We start from the raw sequence: 20,065 nt of genomic DNA on the forward strand, positions 1-20,065 counted from the left end.
CATCACAGCTCACAGCAACCTCAAACTCTTGGGCTTAGGTGGTTCTCTTGCCTCAGCCTCCCGAGTAGCTGGCACCGGTCACAATGCCCAGTTATTTTTTGTTGCAGTTTGGCCAGGGCTGGGTTGGAAACTGCCACCCTCGGTATATGGGACCAGCACCCTACCCACTGAGCCACAGGCGCTGCTCCATAGATGTAATTGTTAAATTAAGTTCAGATAGTCTGGGGGCTGTGGCTTATGCCTGTAATCCTAGCACTCTGGAAGGCCAAGGAGGGTGGATTTTTTTTTTTTTTTTTGTAGAGACAGAGTCTCACTGTACCGCCCTCGGTAGAGTGCGTGGCTTCACACGGCTCACAGCAACCTCTAACTCTTGGGCTTACGCGATTCTCTTGGCGCCCGCCACAGCGCCCGGCTATTGAGGGTGGATTTTTTGAGTTCAGGAGTTGGAGACCTACCTGAGCAAGAGCGAGACCCTGTCTCTAAAAAGAGCCAGGCATTATGGCAGGCTCCTGCAGTCCCAGCTACTTGGGAGGCTGAGGCAAGAGGATCACTTGAGTTCAAGAGTTTGAATTGCTGGCCGGGCACCTTGGTTCATGCCTATAATCCTAGCACTCTTGGAGGTCAAGGCAGGTAGATTGCCTGAGCTGGCAAGTTCAAGGCCAACCTGAGCAAGAGCAAGACCCTGTCTCTAAAAATAGCTTGGCATTGTGGCGGGTGCCTGTAGTTCTAGCTATTCAGGAGGCTGAGGCAAGGGAATCACTTGAGCCCATGAGTTTGAGGTTGCTGTGAGCTGTGATACTACTGCACTCTACTGAGGGCAACAAAGTGAGACTCTATTTCCAAAAAAAAAAAAAAAAAAAGCATAAGGTCAGACTGGAGCAGATGGACCTCTAATCCAATATGACTGGTATTTTTTCTTTCTTTTTTTAGAGATGGGGGTCTTTCTATGTTGCCAAGGGTAGACGCAGTGGCTGTTCACAGGTGTGAGGACTGCTCACAGCAGATTGAGCTCCTGGGCTCAAATAATCCTCCTGCCCCATCTCCCAAGTACCTGGGACAACAGGGATGCACCACCGAGCCCAGATTTTGGTATTCTTTTTTTTTTAGAGACAGAGTCTCACTTTATTGCCCTTGGTAGAGTACCATCGCATCACAGCTCACAGCAGCTTCCAACTCCTGGGCTTAAGGAATTCTCTTGCCTCAGCCTCCTGAGTAGTTGGGAATACAGGCACTTGCCACAGTGCCCGGCTATTTTTTTGTTGCAGTTTGGCCAGGGCTGGGTTTGAACCCGCCACCCTCGGTGTATGGGGTTGGCGCTCTTACCCACTGAGCCACAGGCGCCACCCTAGCTTTTGGTATTCTTATGGAACGAAAAAATTGAGACACAAAGCCAGATGTGAACATGGAGAGAATGTCATGTGAAGACTGGAGTTATGCTAACACAAGTCAAGGAATATCAAGATTGCCAACAAATCCCCAGAAGCTAGGGAAGAGGCGTGTAACATTCTCCCTCACAGCTTCAGAAGGAATTCAGCCTGGCAATACCTTCCTTTTGGACTTCCAGCTTTGTGAACTAGGAGATGATACATTTTTGTTGTCTAAGTAACCCAGTTTGTGGCACTTCGTTATTGGTACCCTAACAAACTATACAGCATCTACACTTAGATGATTCAGAAATCCAAATTTCTTTCTTCCTTTTTGAGACAGAGTTTCACTATGCCACCCTCAGAACAGCCCTGCGGTGTCACAGCTCATAGCAACCTCACACTTGGGCTTAAGTGATTCTCTTGCCTCAGCCTCCCAAGTAGCTGGAACTACAGGTGCCAGCCATATGGCCAGCTATTTTTTTGGTTGTAGTTGTCATTGTTGTTTGGCAGGCCCGGGCTGGGCTCCAACCCGCCAGCCTCAGTGTATGTGGCTGGCGCCCTAACCGCTGAGCTATGGGCACCGAGCCAGAAATCCAATTTCTACCGCCCTCTTTTTCTGCTTAACACAAATATTCCTTTTCTCCATTTATTTTTGGCAGAGTCTCACTTTGTCACCCTCCGTAGAGTGATGTTCTATCGTAGCTCACAGCAACCTCAAACTGTTGGGCTCAGGCGATTCTCTTGTCTCAACCTCCCAAGCGGCTGGGACCACAGGTGCCTGCCACGATGCCCGCCTATTTTTTGTTGCAGTTGTTATTGTTGTTCAGCTGGCCCAGGCTGGGTTCGAACCCACCAGCCTCGGGGTATGTGGCTGGCACCGTAACCACTTTTCTATGGGCGCCGAGCCCAGGTTCAATATTTAAAAAATGAAAATGAAAGCATTTGAAAAGCTAAACACGAGCTGTATTAATTTATTAAAGATCCAGTAAGTCTTTATTCTGGTTAACGCTCCCTGGCACTTTTATTGCCGAGTCTGTCACGATGAGCTGCTCACTGTATCCCCAGTGCTAGTATATAACAAGCGCTTAATAATTGCTGACTGGCTTGGCGACTTTTCAGGAGAGGAAGCTAAAACTAAAAAGGCGGTTCTGATAACACTGAGCCGTGTAAGGGAATTGCCCATCATTTCAAAATTTAAAACGTTATTTCCAGGAAAAAAATTGTAGTTTGCCGGTTCTCGAATTCGATCCCGGTCCTGGATAAAAAAGGCAGGATTTCTCAGAGTGCGTTTTTTCATTTCCGTACTCCCAGAGCCTATCCCTGTGTTAGGCACAAGGTAAGTGTTTAAAACACATCTAAAGAATCCTGATTAGCGCGGGACAAGCAATATAGGGCACGATCAAGCTTTCAAAACTAAAACAAAAAATTCGTTTAACCAACTCTCCCACTATGTTTAGAAATCACAACTGACAAACACGTGCCAGGAAAGTGGGATCTGTAAAGTGCTCAGGCAGAGTGAAAAGGCGTTGGCTGTAGTCTCATGCAAACTAAGAGGAGCATCACCCACACAATGACACATTCGCGGACGAAGAGACTAAGAAGCGAAGGAGCACAGTGCTCTCCTCGGGAGCTCAGTCTAATTGGGTCAACTGGGAATCACCACCTGGTGAGGAAAGGGTTAAACTAGCGTTTCGGGGGCGCCAGAACTCGGGGGCTCTAAGACCATGCGGACACCCGTATCCACGCGAACACCCGTATTTGGCTGCTCTCGCGCTCCGTAGGAAGAACTTTCTGGGCTTCCGCAGGCCACGCCCCACTCAAAGGAGGAGGATGCGAGGCTGCCCTCGTGATGCCTGCTGCGCGCGCCGCAGACAGGCGGAGCACGGGCGCATTTGCAATACTCTTGTCTCAGAATCGCCGCAATCCGGAAAGAGAAACTCCGGAGGCCCGGCACCGCGAGAGCCTCCTCTTCCGTGGGAGCGAGTGCACATGCGCGCAGGGGGCCTGAGCGCCCTTAAATACCGTCATGCGGGCGCGTGAGACCTCTTTCCCCGCCGCCGCCGAGTCGCGCGGAGGCCGAGCCCTAGGGTGAGTAGAGACGACAGGGCTCTTGCTGTGGTTTGTGACTCTGCTGGGATTGATGGGTGTCTGAGTCAAGGCTGAACTCCTTAATAAATTTATGGGGCTTTTTGGTCTTTGTTTTCAGTGAGGTCAAGATTCAACTTCACCCGTAACTCACCGCCATGGCCGAGGAAGGGTGAGCCCAAGGGCTGGGGTCGGGTTACGAGTGAGGCGCGGCCGCGAGCCTGCGGCGCGGGGCTGGGTGGGCCGGGTCGCCGGGAGCGCGCCTGTTGTACATTACGCCTCTGCAGTCTACGGTGTTAAGTGGTGCCAAGGTTTTAACTGAGGGTTCTGACTTGGCGTGTTTCAGCATTGCTGCTGGAGGTGTAATGGACGTTAACACCGCTTTACAAGAGGTGCTGAAGACCGCCCTCATCCACGATGGCCTTGCACGTGGAATCCGCGAAGCTGCCAAAGCCTTAGACAAGTACGTGTATCAGTCTCAATACTGTGGGTTGTTGCAACCGGAACAAAACAGCAGCCCAGGGAAGAAAGCGTGAAGTTCATGACGTTAGCCCAAAAGTTCAGAGTGACATCTGTATCCGTCCTACAGGAAACCTAGGAAAAGGTATCAGAACTCGGATCTATATATAGCCCACTTAAAACGGGTGCGTTGCTGTTTAGAGTGGGGATAAAAACTTGTTTTCAGTCAAAGAAAAACTACAGTGTTTGAATGATGACTTAAGTTGTCGGATACCCCTTCACTCCTTTTATGAGTGAAACATAACAGTCTGACAAACCTGTAGGTTGTGGGGTTAGCAGTTAATTAACGTCGTGTTGTGCTAAGGTTTATTGCAGAAGCATTTGGAAGTAGATGAATTTAGTACAGTAGCTGTGGGAATTTGAGTCTGGAATTCTTGTTATGTTGGCAGAACAGTTTAATAAAGAGCTGAGTTCAAGTGGATTTTAAGGGTCTCCACTGCTTGCTTTGGTGTAATCTAGCCAGGTGAATCCATCCACTTTTTGATACGGTGCATGCTGCAGTGCAGTGGGCCCTGGTGTGAATCTGGCGTAATATTGACAAGTTGGTGGTGCTGCATTGTATTTATTCAGTGGTTGGACCAGTAACATTACAACTCTATTTGGTAGTTGACATATCACATCTCTTTGGATATATGAGACTAGTTTACCAGAAAGTTGCTGTTTTGACCACAAGTCTTTCAATTACTTCCCCTACACAAATCTGGAATTTTGGAGCAAGAAATCCTAAGTGAAATTTACTTAGTATTTTTTTAAGTGAACAAGATGTGCGTAAGAGTCATCCGTATTTGAGCACTTGTATGCACATTTATGGGGTATTCTTCAATAAAGTGCAAGAGTGGTGGGTTTAGGTCTTGATTTTAACTTCGTTGTCGTGTTTTGAATTTCAGGCGCCAAGCCCATCTTTGTGTGCTTGCATCCAACTGTGATGAGCCTATGTATGTCAAGTTGGTGGAGGCCCTTTGTGCTGAACACCAAATCAACCTAATTAAGGTAAGTTATTCACCTAATTTGATGTGTGCGGTCTGTTAGTACATCCTTTAGGAGAATTGGACTAGTTAAGGGTCATATGTTAGGACTGATGCTGTCCGTAGTGATATTTGTCATACTTGCGTAAAGTTTCGGCAATTTGCAGTCTGTTGCTTTCTGCAAGTGTGAACATGACCGTGGATTTGCCATAGTTAGCTGTGTTAAGGCTATTAGTAAAAGCATTCTATGCCTGTAGAACTAAAATGCTAATTTTGATGTTGGTATAGAACAAAAGTAAGATAAAGTGCTTAAGGGTGTTCTTTCGTGCTGTACATGATGACAACTGGCTCCCTCTACTGAATTGTCATGAGGAAACTGCCATGTCACCCTTCTGATTACAGCCACCTTTTGGGTTTAATTTATTGTCAGTAGCATTAGTGCCTTCTAATGTGATTTTTTTTTTTTTGTTACCATGATAGGTTGATGACAACAAGAAACTAGGGGAATGGGTAGGCCTTTGTAAAATTGACAGAGAGGGGAAACCCCGTAAAGTGGTTGGCTGCAGTTGTGTAGTTGTCAAGGTAAGTCACTTTGTTTTTAGGCTGAAGGCTATGCTGGGTAACTGCACAAACCTGTATTGAGATAAGTTTGAGAACCTTTTTTTTTTTTTTTTAATTTGGCCGGGGCTGGGTTTGAACCCGCCACCTCCGGCATATGGGACCGGCGCCCTACCCGCTGAGCCACAGGCGCCGCCCAAGTTTGAGAACCTTTTAAAGGAAAAAACAAGATTCTAAAAAGATTAAAAAATATTTCCTGTATTTAAAAAAAAAAAATTTTAATGATAAAGAAGCCAGCCAAATAATCTGCTTACCTGAATGTGTTTCTGCAGAAAGTTTTTAAAAAGCTGGCAATAGGAAAGCCATGTTACGAGCCTTACGGACATTGAAGTCGTTAAGGTCCCTGAAAATGGCTATAACAAATTTTAGTGATTTTATATATTTTTCATAAGTCATGGTTAATTATCAAAGCTTGTTTGTGAGTAATGTTATGAACTTAGTGGAATTTCTAAATGTTAATAAGCAATTGCATGTAATTTTTTTTTTTTAAAGGATTATGGCAAAGAATCTCAGGCCAAGGATGTCATCGAAGAGTACTTCAAATGCAAGAAATGAACAAATAAAACTAGCTCCTGTTCCTCATCTCTGACTTTTTATTTGGGGTAGTAATGTAGTCCCAGTTAGTAAAGGGAAAGGTCATTGAGAAAAAATGATCACTATAAATGAAATGGGAACATTCTATAAAATAGCTCCCTATTTTTGACCTTTTTGATTGTGAATGAAAGTGTCTCCTAACTAACGACAGTGTTGGGACAATTAAAACATGGGCAGCTTAAGCAAAGAGGGGCCTGTGGGGATGTACTGGTATGTATGTGAGTATGGTCATTTGTCACTGAGTAGGCCAACCTAGAACCTGGAGAAAGGCTGAAGTTAGCAAAGTGGATGTTAATAGATTGCAATCCTGTGCGGGACAGTGAGCAGCAAAGTTGGAGAGTGTAAAGGTGGGGAGGATAGGATTTAGGCTGTGGGATACTAGAAGTGCATGATATCCAGGAATGCTTATGAACCTACCTGTAGAGAAGGTCATAGCAACCATCGCTGTGTCAGACATGAGTTGTATGCAGAGAAGGAAGAGATGTTTTAGTTCATCCTAGGCCTTAGGAACTTTAGCAGGGAGAGAAATGTATTCTTAAGTATGTCCGGCTCTGTAAGGTTAATGTTTTTGAGGCCGTGTACTTGGGTCTTGTGTTCCTGGTTCTTTTTTCCATATCTTTGGTATTTAAAGTTGGAGGCTTTCATACATAATCTGCCACAAAGAAGGGTCTTTTGTACAGGGTAGCTTTGTGCTTTTAAGCATTGCAGTAGTCTTCACCTAAGAGCTGGTTGTCAGTAAACCAAGGATTCACTATGGTGGTTTGAGTGACCACTGACAAAAATACAAAGCTCTAGAGCTAATAATACAGAGTGGGTATATACTCTTTAGATGGTGTGACTTGTTACTAATATGTTGGGTGATACTTGGTTTTTCTAAGGAAATTCTGCGGTTTGACCATCCACTTAAAATTTTGATTTTGCCTAGTCCATCTGGCACAGTACAAAGGAAAACAAGTTAAATATCATTTTTAATCAGAGAAATTCTACCTTAATTCAGACTAGGGAAATTATTTGAAGAACACCTTGACATATTTATAAATGTATTTTGATAAGCTCTTAAGTGTTTTTTCCGTTTTTGAGGTTATTAGGGAAATGTTGCAGTGTATGGTGTGTCCCCATTCTGTGGCTTACCTTCCCACCTGCTCTTGGAATTACATCAGTTTTTTTTTTTCTGTAGATGTTTTCATATCCATTGTAACCTTAGCTACAAAAAGGCAGCAGCTTGCTTTGTTTCCCAGGTTGGAGTGGAGTGGTGATCTCTTGGCTCACTGCTGCCTTGAACTGAACTCAAGTGATTTTCCTGCTTAAAATCCATTTTTCTATGTGAAATTGCCAAGTCTAGCTAATGTTCTAGTTTTTTTGTGGGCACCAGGTTGCCCAGGAGATTGACATCTGGCTTCAAGACATCTTACTGCCACAGCTTTCTAAAGTGCTGGGATTACATGTGTGAGTTGCCCTGCCAGGCTTTTTTCTATAGAAAAAAGAAGCACCCGTTTGACCTTCCCACTTTAGCCCTTGCAACATTTCTCAATCCTGCCTCTTTTGCCCACCCTTGCAATTGTATTAGTTTCCATAAGTCAGGCTCAGATTGGTTTATTTCTCTACAGTGTCCTGGGACATTTTCCCACTCCCAACAGCCTGTGATACCCAAACAGACTTTTTTTTTTTTTTTTTTTTTTTGAGACAGTCTCACCCTAACCAAAGAGTTACAGGTGCCGAGCCTGACACCTTATTTTCTTAATTTTGGTCAACTGTAGACTAACTGGCATATGCTAGGTACTGTATCTCTAAGTACTTGGGCCTCAAGTTTTGTGTGCCTTGAAGTGAACTTCATCATAACAGTTGAAAACAGGATTACTGAGGAGCGCATCTGTAGCTCAGTGTGTAGGGCGCCAGTCACATCGAGGATAGCAGCATCAAACCTGGCCCGGGCCAGTTAAAACAATAATGACAACTGCAACAACGAAAAATGTTTGGGCATTGTGGCAGGTTCCTGTAGTCCCAGCTACTTGGGAGGTTGAGGCAAGAGAATCACTTAAGCCCAAGCAAGAAGTTTGAGGTTGCTGTGAGCTGTGATGCCATGCCAGTCTATCCAGGGTGACAGCTTGAGATTCTGTCTCAAAAAAAACAAGGGTTACTGAGAAATTGGTATGCACTAGGCTCTGCACCATTTACATCTCTTAAAATTTGTTACTACCTAAAAATGTCTTCAGCCATAGTCCTCATACTTTTCAACTCCTTTTCAACCATCATAGAGGTTCATGCAGATGGTTTTCATGCTATAATTCTATTAGTTACTGAAACTTAGTTGAAAAGCGAAAGTGCCTTTCTCTTCATGACTATCTGTTCATTCCTTTCTGTCTGAAGTATCTTTTCTCCATCTGCATGTGTCCTTATCCTTCAAAACTCAGCTCAAATACAATTTAAGCTTCATGACATGCCTGTGTAGTTTATATGGGAATTAGGGGAGAGCACATCAAAGCTAATGTGCTATGGCAGAAGCAGATGTAATCATTTTTTTTTTTGTAGAGACAGAGTCTCACTTTATGGCCCTCGGTAGAGTGCCGTGGCCTCACACAGCTCACAGCAACCTCCAACTCCTGGGCTTAAGCGATTCTCTTGCCTCAGCCTCCCGAGTAGCTGGGGACTACAGGCGCCCGCCACAATGCCCGGCTATTTTTTGGTTGCAGTTTGGCCGGGGCCGGTTTGAACCTGTCACCCTCGGTATATGGGGCCGGCGCCCTGCAGACTGAGCCACAGGTGCCGCCCAGATGTCATCATTTTTAATTGGGGAAAATAGTTTTGTGAAACTAGTTAACGTGCTCAGAACCTTGAAGACATTGCTCATCCACCCCAAATGAGATGTCTGAGCCAAGGACTGGGGTTGTCTTGCTCCCATGGACTAGAGACCAGTGAGTCCTTGTTTGCTTGGCTATAATAAACCAAATGTTCTATTTTATGTTCTAGCTTTTATTTTTGCCTGCTCCTGATTTTATTAAAGTGTATTCTATGTATTTCTGATAAGCCACTTAAAATGCTTTAGAAAAATGCATCTGAGGACATTCACAGAGAAATTGTAAAAAGGCTGTGTTGTGTTATGCTGCTATTAAGAATTTGTCAGGGGTGGCTGCAGCGCCGTGGGCGGCCTGTGTATGGCTGATGGAGAGATGAATGGGGACAAGGGGGGAGAGGGCCCTGCTCCTGTCGCCGATTCAGCTTTAGCCCAGAGCCCACGCTCGAGGATATCCGACGCCTCCATGCCGAGTTTGCTGCTGAACGAGCCTAGGACCAATTCCACCAGCCTCGGAACCTCCTCCTGGCCTTGGTGGGGGAAGTGGGGGAGTTGGCAGAACTCTTTCAGTGGAAGCCTGATGAGGAGCCTGGTCCCCAAGCCTGGCCTCCCAAGGAACGGGCAGTGCTTGAAGAGGAGCTTAGTGATGTCCTCATCTACTTGGTGGCGTTAGCTGCTCGATGCCATGGGGATCTGCCCCAAGCAGTGCTCTCCAAAATGGACACCAACCGGCAGTGCTACCCAGCCCATCTATCACGTGGCTCTGCCCGCAAGTGTACAGAATTACCCCATCTGGCCAACTCTGAAGTCAAGGTTGTGGGGCCTGCAGACCTTGCTTGTGCGTCCACAGCTCAAGTCCCAACCTAGAAACATGGACACAGAACCTGCAACTGAGCATGGCATCTAAAGAGCCAGAGGGTGGCCCAGCCATGGAACCTTATTTTAGTCTTTTCCTAATAGATCATGGGCTTGAGGACCCCACTGCCTAAGGTGTGAGGCCCAGAAGCCTCCAGAAGATAGCCTTCTGGTGTTTTCTCTCCTAATAAAATGGTTTTGGACAACAACAACAAAAAAGAATTTGTCAGTTGTGGCTCAGCGCCTGTGGCTCAAACGGCTAAGGCGCCACCACATACACCTGAGCTGGTGGGTTTGAATCCAGCCCGGGCCTGCCAAACAATGATGGCTGCAACCAAAAAATAGCCGGACATTGTGGCAGGCGCCTGTAGTCCCAGCTACTTAGGAGGCTGAGGCAAGAGAATCGCTTGAGCCCAGGAGTTGGAAGTTGCTGTGAGCTGCCATGCCACAACACTACTGAGGGCAACAGCTTGAGGCTCTGTCTCAAAAAAAAAAAAAAAAAAGAATTTGTCAGTCAGGCCATTGTTGAGGCAATGGGAACATTATATAGATGGAAGAGTTACAAACCCTAGAAAAGTGTGGGAGCATCTATTGTTCTTAATGAGAACTATTCTAGGCCTTAAAATGGAGCTTGTCTCTTTCTAGTTGAATATACTTTTAGACTGGTAGGCTCGAGAAATATGTTAAGCACAAGTGCTGAGAGCCATTGAGCGGGGAGAATATGTAGTCAAAGAGGGGAAATAAGTTCACAGCTTTCAGCACTCCATGTGGAGGCCGAGTGGGCCAGGATGTTGTCTTCCCAGGCTGGCGTTTTCACCACAAGCCTAAAGAACACAACTTGTGGCAGCAACCTCCAGCAAGAGTAATAGAGGCAGCATGGCTGGGCTAACACAGGTGCCCAGGAGAGAGGCCACAAGGCTCTCCTGTCCTCCTCTGCAGAACTTACTGGGTAAAGGCTTTTGGTGCTGGGGGTGGAAGAATCACTGAGGTCAGAGTTGAAGGTGAATGTTACAGAGAATGATCAGGTATGTAGGATTTGGAGAACAGAGTATTGATACATGAGCATAAAGGGACTGGGAACAAGCCTTCTCAGGCAAAAATGAGTCATGAGTCCTTTTTAAAAAACATGGTACTGGCTTGGCACTATAGCACAGTGGTTATGGTGCCAGCCACATACACCGAGGGTGGTGGGTTTGAACCCTGTCTCGGTCAGCTAAACAACAATGGCAACAACAAAAAATAGCTGGGTGTTGTGGTAGGCTCAAGTCTTTTCTCAGCCTCCCAAGTAGCTAGGACTACAGGTACCTGCCAGGACACCTGTCTGTTTTTTCTATTTTTAGTATAGATGAGGTCTTGCCCTTGCCAAGAGGCTGGTCTTGAACTCTTTCTTTCTGGTGTGTGTGTGTGTGTGTGTGTGTTTGAGACAGAGTCTCACTCCTTGCCCTGGGGTTGAGTACTATGGCATCATAGTTCAAGCAACTTCAAACTCCTAGATCAAGCAATCTTCTTGCCTCACCCTCCCAAGTGGCTGGGACTTCAGGTGCCTGCCACAACGCCCAGCTATTTTATTATTTTTTTAAGAGACGGGGTCTTGCTTTTGCTCAACTGATCTGGAACTCCTGTGCTCTGGTGATCCACCCACGTCAGCCTCCCAAAGTGCTAGGATTATAGGTGTGAGACCCTGCATCTGGCTGCCACTTTTTTCTTTTGCTCTATGTTCAATGACTGATTACCACACTCCTAATTTGGTTTACATAATGCCTTAGCTTTCAGAAGAAAGTGTGACAGAGAAGAGAAAAGAGTGTTTTTATTGTGTTCTCAGTTTTGGGTTTCTTTCTTTTTTAACATGAACTAACCAGAAAAATGGAGACCCTGATGACCTTCCTGGGCCATGCCAGTCCATAGTGTCTACTAAATTTTCATTGTTTGATGATAAAGGGAGATAACATTTCTAAAGCATCAATTTGAAATTTCTTTACAGAACATGTTTGTTTATTAGACCAATATCAAATGAAAGAATTGGTATGTTATAAGTACATTAGTCACAGAGCTATTAATACTTTTCTTGATTGAGGAAGAATGTTTAAGTGAAATGTACATTTCCATAATGGAATATTAAGATGTCATAGAAATGGAGATATGGAAGGACTTTCTTTTTTTGAGACAGAGTCTCACTTTGTCACCTTCAGTAGAGTGCAGTGGTGTCATAGCTCACAGCAACCTCAAACTCTTGGGCTTAAGTGATTCTCTTGCCTCAGCCTCCCACCTGTAGCTGGAACTACAGGTGCTTGCCACAATGCCTGGCTATTTTTATTTATTTTTTTTTGTTGTTGCAGTTGTCATTGATGTTTTTTAGCTGGCCCAGGTGGGTTCGAACCTACCAGTCTCGGTGTATGTGGCCAGCTCCCTACCAACTGAGCTATGGGAGCCACCATTTTGATGTATTTTTCAAAAAGCAGTATTCAAAAATACAATACCATTTTATAAAAACAACAGAAAAAGAAAAGAATATAGGCTAGGTGCAGTGGCTCATACCTGTAATCACAGCACTCTGGGAGGCTGAGGCCAGAGGATTGCTTGAGATCAGGAGTTCAAGATATGCCTGAGCAACATAGATCTCATCTCTGCAAAAAATTTTTAAAATTACCTGGACATGGAGGCATGTGCCTGTAATCCTAGCTACTTAAAAGGCTGAGGTGGGAAGATCACTTGAGCCCAGGAGTTTAAGGCTGCAGTAAGCTATGATCTTGCCACTGCAACCCCAGCTTACGTGCTAGAGCCAAAAGACTATTTCTTTAAAAAGTCAAAAAATAAGGCCAAGCAGGTGCGGTGATTTAGACCTATAATCCTAGCACTCTGGGTTGTCGAGAGGGTGGATTGCTTGAGTTCAGGAGCTCAGCGATCAGCCTGAGCAAGAGTGAGACTCAGCCTCTACTCAAAATCGAAAAAACTAGACCATAGAGTGGTGGTGGAAGCTTGTAGTCCCAGGTACTGGGGAGGCTGAGGTAGGAGGATGGCTTGAATCTATGAGTTTGAGGTTGCTGTGAGCTATGATGCCATGGCACTCTATCCAGGGTGAAAGAGTGAGACTGAGGCCGAGATGGGAGGGTCACTTGCGTTCAGGGGTTCAAAACTAGCTTGAGCAAGAGTGAGACCCTGTCTCTACTAAAAATAGAAAAACTGAGGCAGGAGGCTCTCTTGAGCCCAAAGTTTGAGGTTGCTCTGACCTGTGATGATGCCATACATTCTACACAGGGTGATAGAGTGAGACTCTGTCTCAAAAAAAAAAAAAAAAAAAGTATACACACACACACACACACACACATATGAAGGTGAATGCCAGCAGAGAAGAAAAGTTGGAAGGAAATACATCCAAGTGTTAATGGTTCTGGAAAGGTCTTCATTGGCTTGTATGTTTTTCTGTTCTCTTTAGTCAACATGTATTGCTTTTGAAGTAAGAATTTTTTCTTTAAATTTCGAATTAATATGAGGGTACAAATTTTAGGTTACATTATTTTCACTTCTAAGGTAAAGTTCAATTTGTAGTTGAGCCCTTCACCCAGGGGGCATGCTAAACACTTTCACATTGTGCACAGTAGGTGAGATCCAGCCAATTGCCCTCCCTCCTGCCAATCACTCTTCCTCCACCCCCATCCACCTCTCCCCTCCTCCTTGCTAGAGTTTGTGTTTTATCACTCATGTAGGCATGTAGTTCTTCATATATAGGTTTCATATTAGTATTGAGTACATTGGATAGGTTTTTTTTTTTTTCATTCTTGAGATATTTTACTAAGAAGAACGTGTTTAAACTCCATCCAGGTAAACATAAATGATGCAAAGTCTCCATTTTTTTTTATGGTTGAATACTCCATGATATATACATGCCACAGTTTGTTAATCCATTCGTGGGTTAATGGGCATTTAGGTTGTTCCATGACTTGGTGATTGTGAATTGAGCTGCAATAAACATTCTGATGGAAATGTCTTTGTGGTAAAATAATTTTTGTTCTTCCGGGTAAATACAAAGTAATGGAATTGTGGGATAAAATGGAAGGTCAACTTTTAATTCTTTAAGAGTTCTTCATACTTCTTTCCATAAAGGTTGTATTGGTTTGCAATTCCACCAACAGTGTAGAAGTATTCCCTTTTCTCCACATCCATGCAGATTTGGGACTTGTGATGTGGGCTAATCTCACTAGAGTTAGATGATATCTGAGAGTGGTTTTGTTTGCATTTCTCTGATGATTAAAGACATGCACCTGTGGCTCAGTCGGTAGGGCGCCGGCCCCATATGCCGAGGGTGGCGGGTTCAGGCCCGGCCCCGGCCAAACTGCAACCAAAAAAATAGCTGGGCGTTGTGGCGGGCGCCTGTAGTCCCAGCTACTCGGGAGGCTGAGGCAAGAGAATCGCCTAAGCCCAGGAGTTGGAGGTTGCTGTGAGCTGTGTGAGGCCACGGCACTCTACCGAGGGCCATAAAGTGAGACTCTGTCTCTACAAAAAAAAAAAAAAAAAGACATGCACAATTGTTCATGTGTTTGTTGCCCATGTCTGAAGTTTCTGTTTTTCATGTGTTTGTTGGCCATCTCTGAAGTTTCTGTTCAAATCTCTTGCCCACTTATAAATGGGGCTGTTTGCACATTTCTTATTGATTGAGTTCTTCATAGACTCTAGTTATCAGTCCTTTGTCAGATTTATAACATGCAAGAATCTTCTCCTATTCTGAAGGCTGTTTGCTTCAGTTGTGGTCCCCATAGCTGTGGAAGCCTTTTAGCTTGATCAAATCCCATTTATTTTTGGTGTTGCTGCAATTGCCGGGGGTGGCGGTGGGGGGAGGTTCTTTATAAAATCTTTTCCTAGCCCCAATTATCAAGTGTTTCCTCACATTTTCTTCTACAATTTTTATTGTTTCATGTCTTAAATTTAAATCTTTTATCCAGTGAGAGTCAATTTTTGTCAATGGTGAGAGATTCAGATCCAGTGGCAGTCTTCTACATGTGGCTAATAAGTTCTCCCAGCACCATTTGCTAAATGAGGATTCTTTTCCTCAGTACATGCTTTCGTTTGGTTTATCAAAGATCAAATGGTGATAATGAGACTGGGTTCATCTCTTGCAGTAAGAATTTTTTGATTGAAGAAATGAAATATTGGAGTTAATTTTGAGTGTCATTAGTGCAATTTTTGTTTTGATTTTATGTTTTGTGAATCAAATGAATTTATTATCTACTTGTCTAGTAAAATTGTGCTCATATAAAACAGAACTACTTGAAAAAACTGAATTCGTACCTGGCCAGGAGAGGGCAGTAGGAAGCTGACGCCAGGGAAGGGACTTGCCAGTGAAAAAATTAGGAAGATGAGGTGGGTAAGAAGCACTGAGTACAATGAGTTCTCCTTAAAAAAGATTCTTCTCCCACTATGTTTGAAAATTTGGGGAATTCTAGTAATATGATAAGGGACAATAGGATGTTGTTGAGCCAAAGTTTGCAACTTCTGGGTGCATTCATTTTTTTGCAAAAGTTATCATTTGGATTTAGTTTAATAAAAGTTTCCAGGTGTTCAATCCAAGATGGCGGCCAAGTAACAGCCTCCCTGCAACAGGGCACGGTGAGTCTGGGGAGATAAGACTCCAGGCATCTCTGGATGGTGTGATCTGCCTATAATCATCCCTTTGAGGATACAGGGAGTCAGCAACAGACTTCTGGACCCCAAGAGGAGGACAAAAACAGTGGAAAACTGGCAAGTGGTTGCATGTGTCCATTCGACCTAATCCTGCCGGCAGCCATAAGTACAAGCAGCAGTGATACTGCAAACCGGAAAGGCCTTGCCTGTGAACTGTTTTGGTGTTTTTGGACTTGGCACTCAGTTGAACTGCCTTTGGGGAGAGCTTGAGCAGGAGTGTGGAGAACTTTGGGCATTGTCTAGGGCCCCAGACTGAGCCGCTGAGCTGGACAGAGCTAATAGTGTTTGGCTGTGGGCCACAGGGAGCCATTGTGAGAGAACTGCCCCAGCAAGCTCCACCCTTAGGGTTGCAGAGCAAGGATCGGGCAGGAGTTAGTAACTTAGTGACTGAGCAGCCTAAAGGTGAGGACTGAGCTGCCTTACAGCCTTAACCCTCAGGGGCAGAGTGAGACTGGTTTTGGCACACTGGAGCCTCGGGCTGTTCCCCTGGGTAGAGTGCCATGGCATCACAGCTAATAGCAACCTCAAACTCCTGGGCTTGGCGCTGCCTGGACTTCCATAAGAGCTGCGCTGCGAAGCCCAACCCGCTCCCCGTGCCCGCTGGGCCTCCACGTGCCCTGACCAGGAACTGCGGGAGCTGCGCAACCCTGCGTCCTCCCTTCTGTACCCCCCCCTCCCTCCACACCAGCCTGCTCATCTGGCTAGGGACTCTGGTAGCTGTGTGCCCTCCGGAACCCTCCCTGCCTCTGCGCAGAGCGCTTCTCCTGGTCAGAGACTGCTGGAGTGTTGGGCTCTCTGTGCCAAAGTCAATGGGCACCAGGCACTCCCAGAACCATGTGTACCACCTCCCACCCTGTTGCTGGATCTGGGTGTGTCACACTCTGGAGCTGCTTCCACAGCCAGAACTCCCTGGCTGGGGCAGCCCCAGAGGAACTAGACAGGGCCACTCCCTACAAAGATCCAGCAACAATAGAGTGATCCCGCTAGGGTCTAATCTTGGAGAAACACCTCCTCAACCCTGAGGACATCCAGAGGCAATGGTGAAAAACAATCATGAGGCAAAATCAACAGGAAAACTCTGGCAATATGAATAGTCAGAGTAGATCAACTCCCCCAAGGATCAATGGGGCAGACACAGCACAAGATCCCATGCACAAACAAATAACTGAGATGTCAGAAATCAAATTCAGAATCTGGATAGCAAATAAGATCAAATTAGAATTCCAAGCAGTAACCCAAAAGATATCTCAAGATTTCAACGAATTCAAAGACCAAATGACCAAATATTTTGACACATTGAGACAAGAAGTTGCAGCCCTCAAAGATCTGAGAAACACAGTAGAATCCCTCAGTAACAGAATGGAGCAAGCAGAAGAAAGGATTTCTGACATTGAAGACAAAGCTTTCGAATGTTCCCAAACTCTCAAAGAGGAAGAGAAATGGAGGGCAAAAACAGATTACTCTCTCAGAGAGCTCTGGGATAATGCGAAGAAAACCAATATTCGTCTTACAGGGATCCCCAAAAGTGACAAAGTGGCTTCACAAGGCACAGAGTCTCTTCTCCATGAGATTATGAGGAGATTCTGAAATTCAGATAGCAGACAGTTTCAGAACTCCAGCATGACTCAACCCAAATAAGACATCCCCCAGACACATCATAATCAATTTCACTAAAGTTAATATGAAGGAGAAAAATCTGAAAGCAGCCAGACGAAAGAAAACCATCACCTACAAGGGCAAAAATATTAGAATAACTTCAGATCTCTCTGCTGAAACCTTTAAAGCTAGAAGAGGATGGTCACTGTCCTCTTCTAAAACAAAATAACTTTCGACCCAGGATCCTGTACCCAGCTAAACTGAGCTTCATTTATGACAGAGAAATTAAATACTTCAATTACATTCACATGTTGAAGAAATTTGCCATAACTAAACAAGCTCTCCAGGATATTCTCAGACCTATCCTCCATAAAGACCAGAGTATCCTCCACCACAAAAGTAAACCCACCCAGAAACTTTTGATCAAATTCCAACTTCCACAGTCACAAAAGGATTAAAAATGTCTACTGGACTCTTGAAAGGCTTATCAATATTCTCAATTAATGTGAATGGTTTAAAATGTCCTCTAAAGAGGCACAGGTTGGCTGACTGGATACAAAAACTCAAGCCAGATATCTGCTGCATACAAGAATCACATCTTACATTAAAAGACAAATATAGACTCAAGGTGAAGGGATGGTCATCTAAACTCCAGGCAAATGGAAAGCAGAAATAAGTAGGTATTGCAATCCTATTCGCAGACACAATAGGCTTTAAACCAACTGAAAAAAGGAAGGATAAGGATGGACACTTCATATTTGTTAAAGGTAATACTCAATATGATGAGATTTCAATTATTAATATTTATGCACCAAACCAGAGTGCACCTCAATTTATAAGAGAAACTCTAACAGACATGAGCAACTTGATTTCCTCCAGTTCCTTAGTAGTTGGAGATTTTAACACCCCTTTAGCAGTGCTGGATAGATCCTCCAAAAAGAAGCTAAGCAAAGAAATTTTAGATTTAAACTTAACCATTCAACATCTGGACTTAACAGACATCTACAGAACATTTCATCCCAACAAAACTGAATACACATTCTTCTCATCAGTCCACGGAACATACTCTGAAATCAACCACATCCTAGGCCACAAATCTAACCTTAGCAAATTTTAAAAAATAGAAATTATTCCTTGCATCTTCTCAGACCTTCATGGAATAAAAGTTGAACTCAATAACAACAGGAACCTGCATACCCATACAAAAACATGGAAGCTAAACAACCTTATGCTGAAGGATAGATGGGTTATAGATGAGATTAAGAAGGAAATCACCAAATTTTTGGAACAAAACAACAATCAAGACACGAATTACCAGAACCTCTGGGATACTGCAAAGGCACTCCTAAGAGGGAAATTTATAGCACTGCAAGCCTTCCTCAAGAAAATGGAAAGAGAGGAAGTTAATAACTTAATGGGACATCTCAAGCAACTGGAGAAGGAAGAACAACTCCAACCCCAAACCCAGCAGAAGAAAAGAAATAACCAAAATCAGAGCAGAATTAAATGAAATTGAAAACAAAAGAATTATACAACAGATCAATAAATCCAAAAGTTGGTTTTTTTAAAAGATCAATAAAATAGATAAATCTTGGGCCAATCTAACCAGGAAAAAAAGAGCAAAGTCTCTAATTTCATCAATCAGAAATGGTAACAATGAAATAACAACAGACCCCTCAGAAATTAAAAAAATCCTTAACAAATACTACAAGAAACGCTACTCTCAGAAATATGAAAATCTGAAAGAAATCGACCAATACCTGGAAGTACGCCACCTACCAAGATTTAGCCAGAATAAAGTGGAAATGTTGAACAGGCCTAAATCAAGTTCTGAAATAGCATCAACTATACAAAATCTCTCTAAAAAGAAAAGTCCAGGACCAGATGGCTTTACATCAGAATTCTACCAAACCTTTTAAAAAAAACTAGTACCTATATTACTAAACCTCTTCCAAAATATAGAAAAAGAAGGAATATTACCCAACACATTCTATGAAGCAAACATCACCTTGGTCCCCAAACCAGGGAAAGACCCAACAAGAAAAAAAAATTATAGACCAGTTATCACTAATGAATATTGATGCTAAAATACTCCATAAGATCCTAACAAACAGAATCCAACAACACATCAAAAAAATTATACACCATGACCAAGTGGGATTTATCGCAGGGTCTCAAGGCTGGTTCAATATACGTAAATCTATAAATGTAATTCAGCACATAAACAAACTAAAAAATAAGGACTATATGATTCTTTCAATTGATGCAGAAAAAGCTTTTGATATCATCCAACATCCCTTCATGATCAGAACACTTAAGAAAATTGGTATAGAAGGGACATTTCTTAAACTAATAGAGGCCATCTACAGCAAACCCACAGCCAATATCGTATTGAATGGAGTTAAATTGAAATCATTTCCACTTAGATCAGGAACCAGGCAAGGTTGTCCATTGTCTCCATTGCTCTTTAACATTGTAATGGAAGTTTTAGCCATTGCAATTAGGGAAGAAAAGGCGATCAAGGGTATCCACATAGGGTCAAAAGAGAGCAAACTTTCACTCTTCGCAGATGATATGATCGTATATCTGGAAAACACTAGGGATTCTACTACAAAACTTTTAGAAGTGATCAAGGAATACAGCAATGTCTTAGGCTACAAAATCAGCACCCATAAATCTGTAGCCTCTATATGTACCAACAATAACCAAGCCAAAAAAACAGTCAAGGACTCTATTCCTTTCACAGTAGTGCCAAAGAAGATGAAATATTTGGGAGTCTACCTAATAAAGGACGTGAAAGATCCATACAAAAAGAACTATGAAACTTTAAGAAAAGAAATAGCTGAAGATGTTAACAAATGGAAAAACATACCATGCTCATGGCTGGGAAGAATCAACATTGTTAAAATGTCTATACTTCCCAAAGCAATATATAATTTTAATGCAATTCCTATTAAAGCTCCATTGTCATATTTTAAAGATCTTGAAAAGTAATACTT

The 20,065-nt window shown here is 43.6% G+C and overlaps 1 protein-coding gene, 3 non-coding genes and 1 pseudogene across 5 annotated transcripts; all 5 read left to right on the plus strand.

The window, feature by feature from the left end:
* Positions 1-3,309: 3,309 nt before the first annotated feature.
* Positions 3,310-6,121, plus strand: RPS12 (ribosomal protein S12). Of its 2 annotated transcripts, XM_053590548.1 has the most exons (6): positions 3,310-3,455; positions 3,574-3,624; positions 3,799-3,915; positions 4,859-4,961; positions 5,417-5,518; positions 6,047-6,121. In XM_053590548.1, exons 2-6 carry the CDS (start codon positions 3,611-3,613, stop codon positions 6,107-6,109), a joined length of 399 nt encoding a protein of 132 aa, XP_053446523.1. In that variant the 5' UTR covers positions 3,310-3,455; positions 3,574-3,610; the 3' UTR covers positions 6,110-6,121. The 2 variants fall into 2 exon arrangements, with proteins under 2 accessions (XP_053446523.1, XP_053446522.1); XM_053590547.1 differs by lacking the exon at positions 3,574-3,624 and having other exon boundaries at positions 3,379-3,455.
* On the plus strand, positions 4,156-4,228 carry LOC128587017 (small nucleolar RNA SNORD101). The gene has a single exon (XR_008380451.1). It is a non-coding gene; the product is annotated as a small nucleolar RNA SNORD101 (small nucleolar RNA).
* Positions 5,264-5,339, plus strand: LOC128587059 (small nucleolar RNA SNORD100). The gene has a single exon (XR_008380485.1). It is a non-coding gene; the product is annotated as a small nucleolar RNA SNORD100 (small nucleolar RNA).
* On the plus strand, positions 5,785-5,915 carry LOC128587046 (small nucleolar RNA SNORA33). Its single transcript, XR_008380477.1, has one exon. It is a non-coding gene; the product is annotated as a small nucleolar RNA SNORA33 (small nucleolar RNA).
* Positions 6,122-6,317: 196 nt separating the features above from the next.
* On the plus strand, positions 6,318-10,016 carry LOC128585567 (dCTP pyrophosphatase 1-like; annotated as a pseudogene).
* Positions 10,017-20,065: the final 10,049 nt, after the last annotated feature.

The sequence above is a fragment of the Nycticebus coucang genome, chromosome 5 (assembly GCF_027406575.1).
Source record: "Nycticebus coucang isolate mNycCou1 chromosome 5, mNycCou1.pri, whole genome shotgun sequence".
Classification (NCBI taxonomy): Eukaryota; Metazoa; Chordata; class Mammalia; order Primates; family Lorisidae; genus Nycticebus; species Nycticebus coucang.

What these genes read in the sequence shown, in the direction of transcription:
- RPS12 (XM_053590547.1), top strand. Translation starts at nt 3,394, where the DNA reads ATGCGGGCGCGTGAGACCTCTTTCCCCGCCGCCGCCGAGTCGCGCGGA. An exon ending in ACCAAATCAACCTAATTAAG is followed by an intron (nt 4,962 to 5,416) that starts GTAAGTTATTCA and finishes TTACCATGATAG; the next exon opens with GTTGATGACAACAAGAAACT. An exon ending in GCAGTTGTGTAGTTGTCAAG is followed by an intron (nt 5,519 to 6,046) that starts GTAAGTCACTTT and finishes TTTTTTTTAAAG; the next exon opens with GATTATGGCAAAGAATCTCA.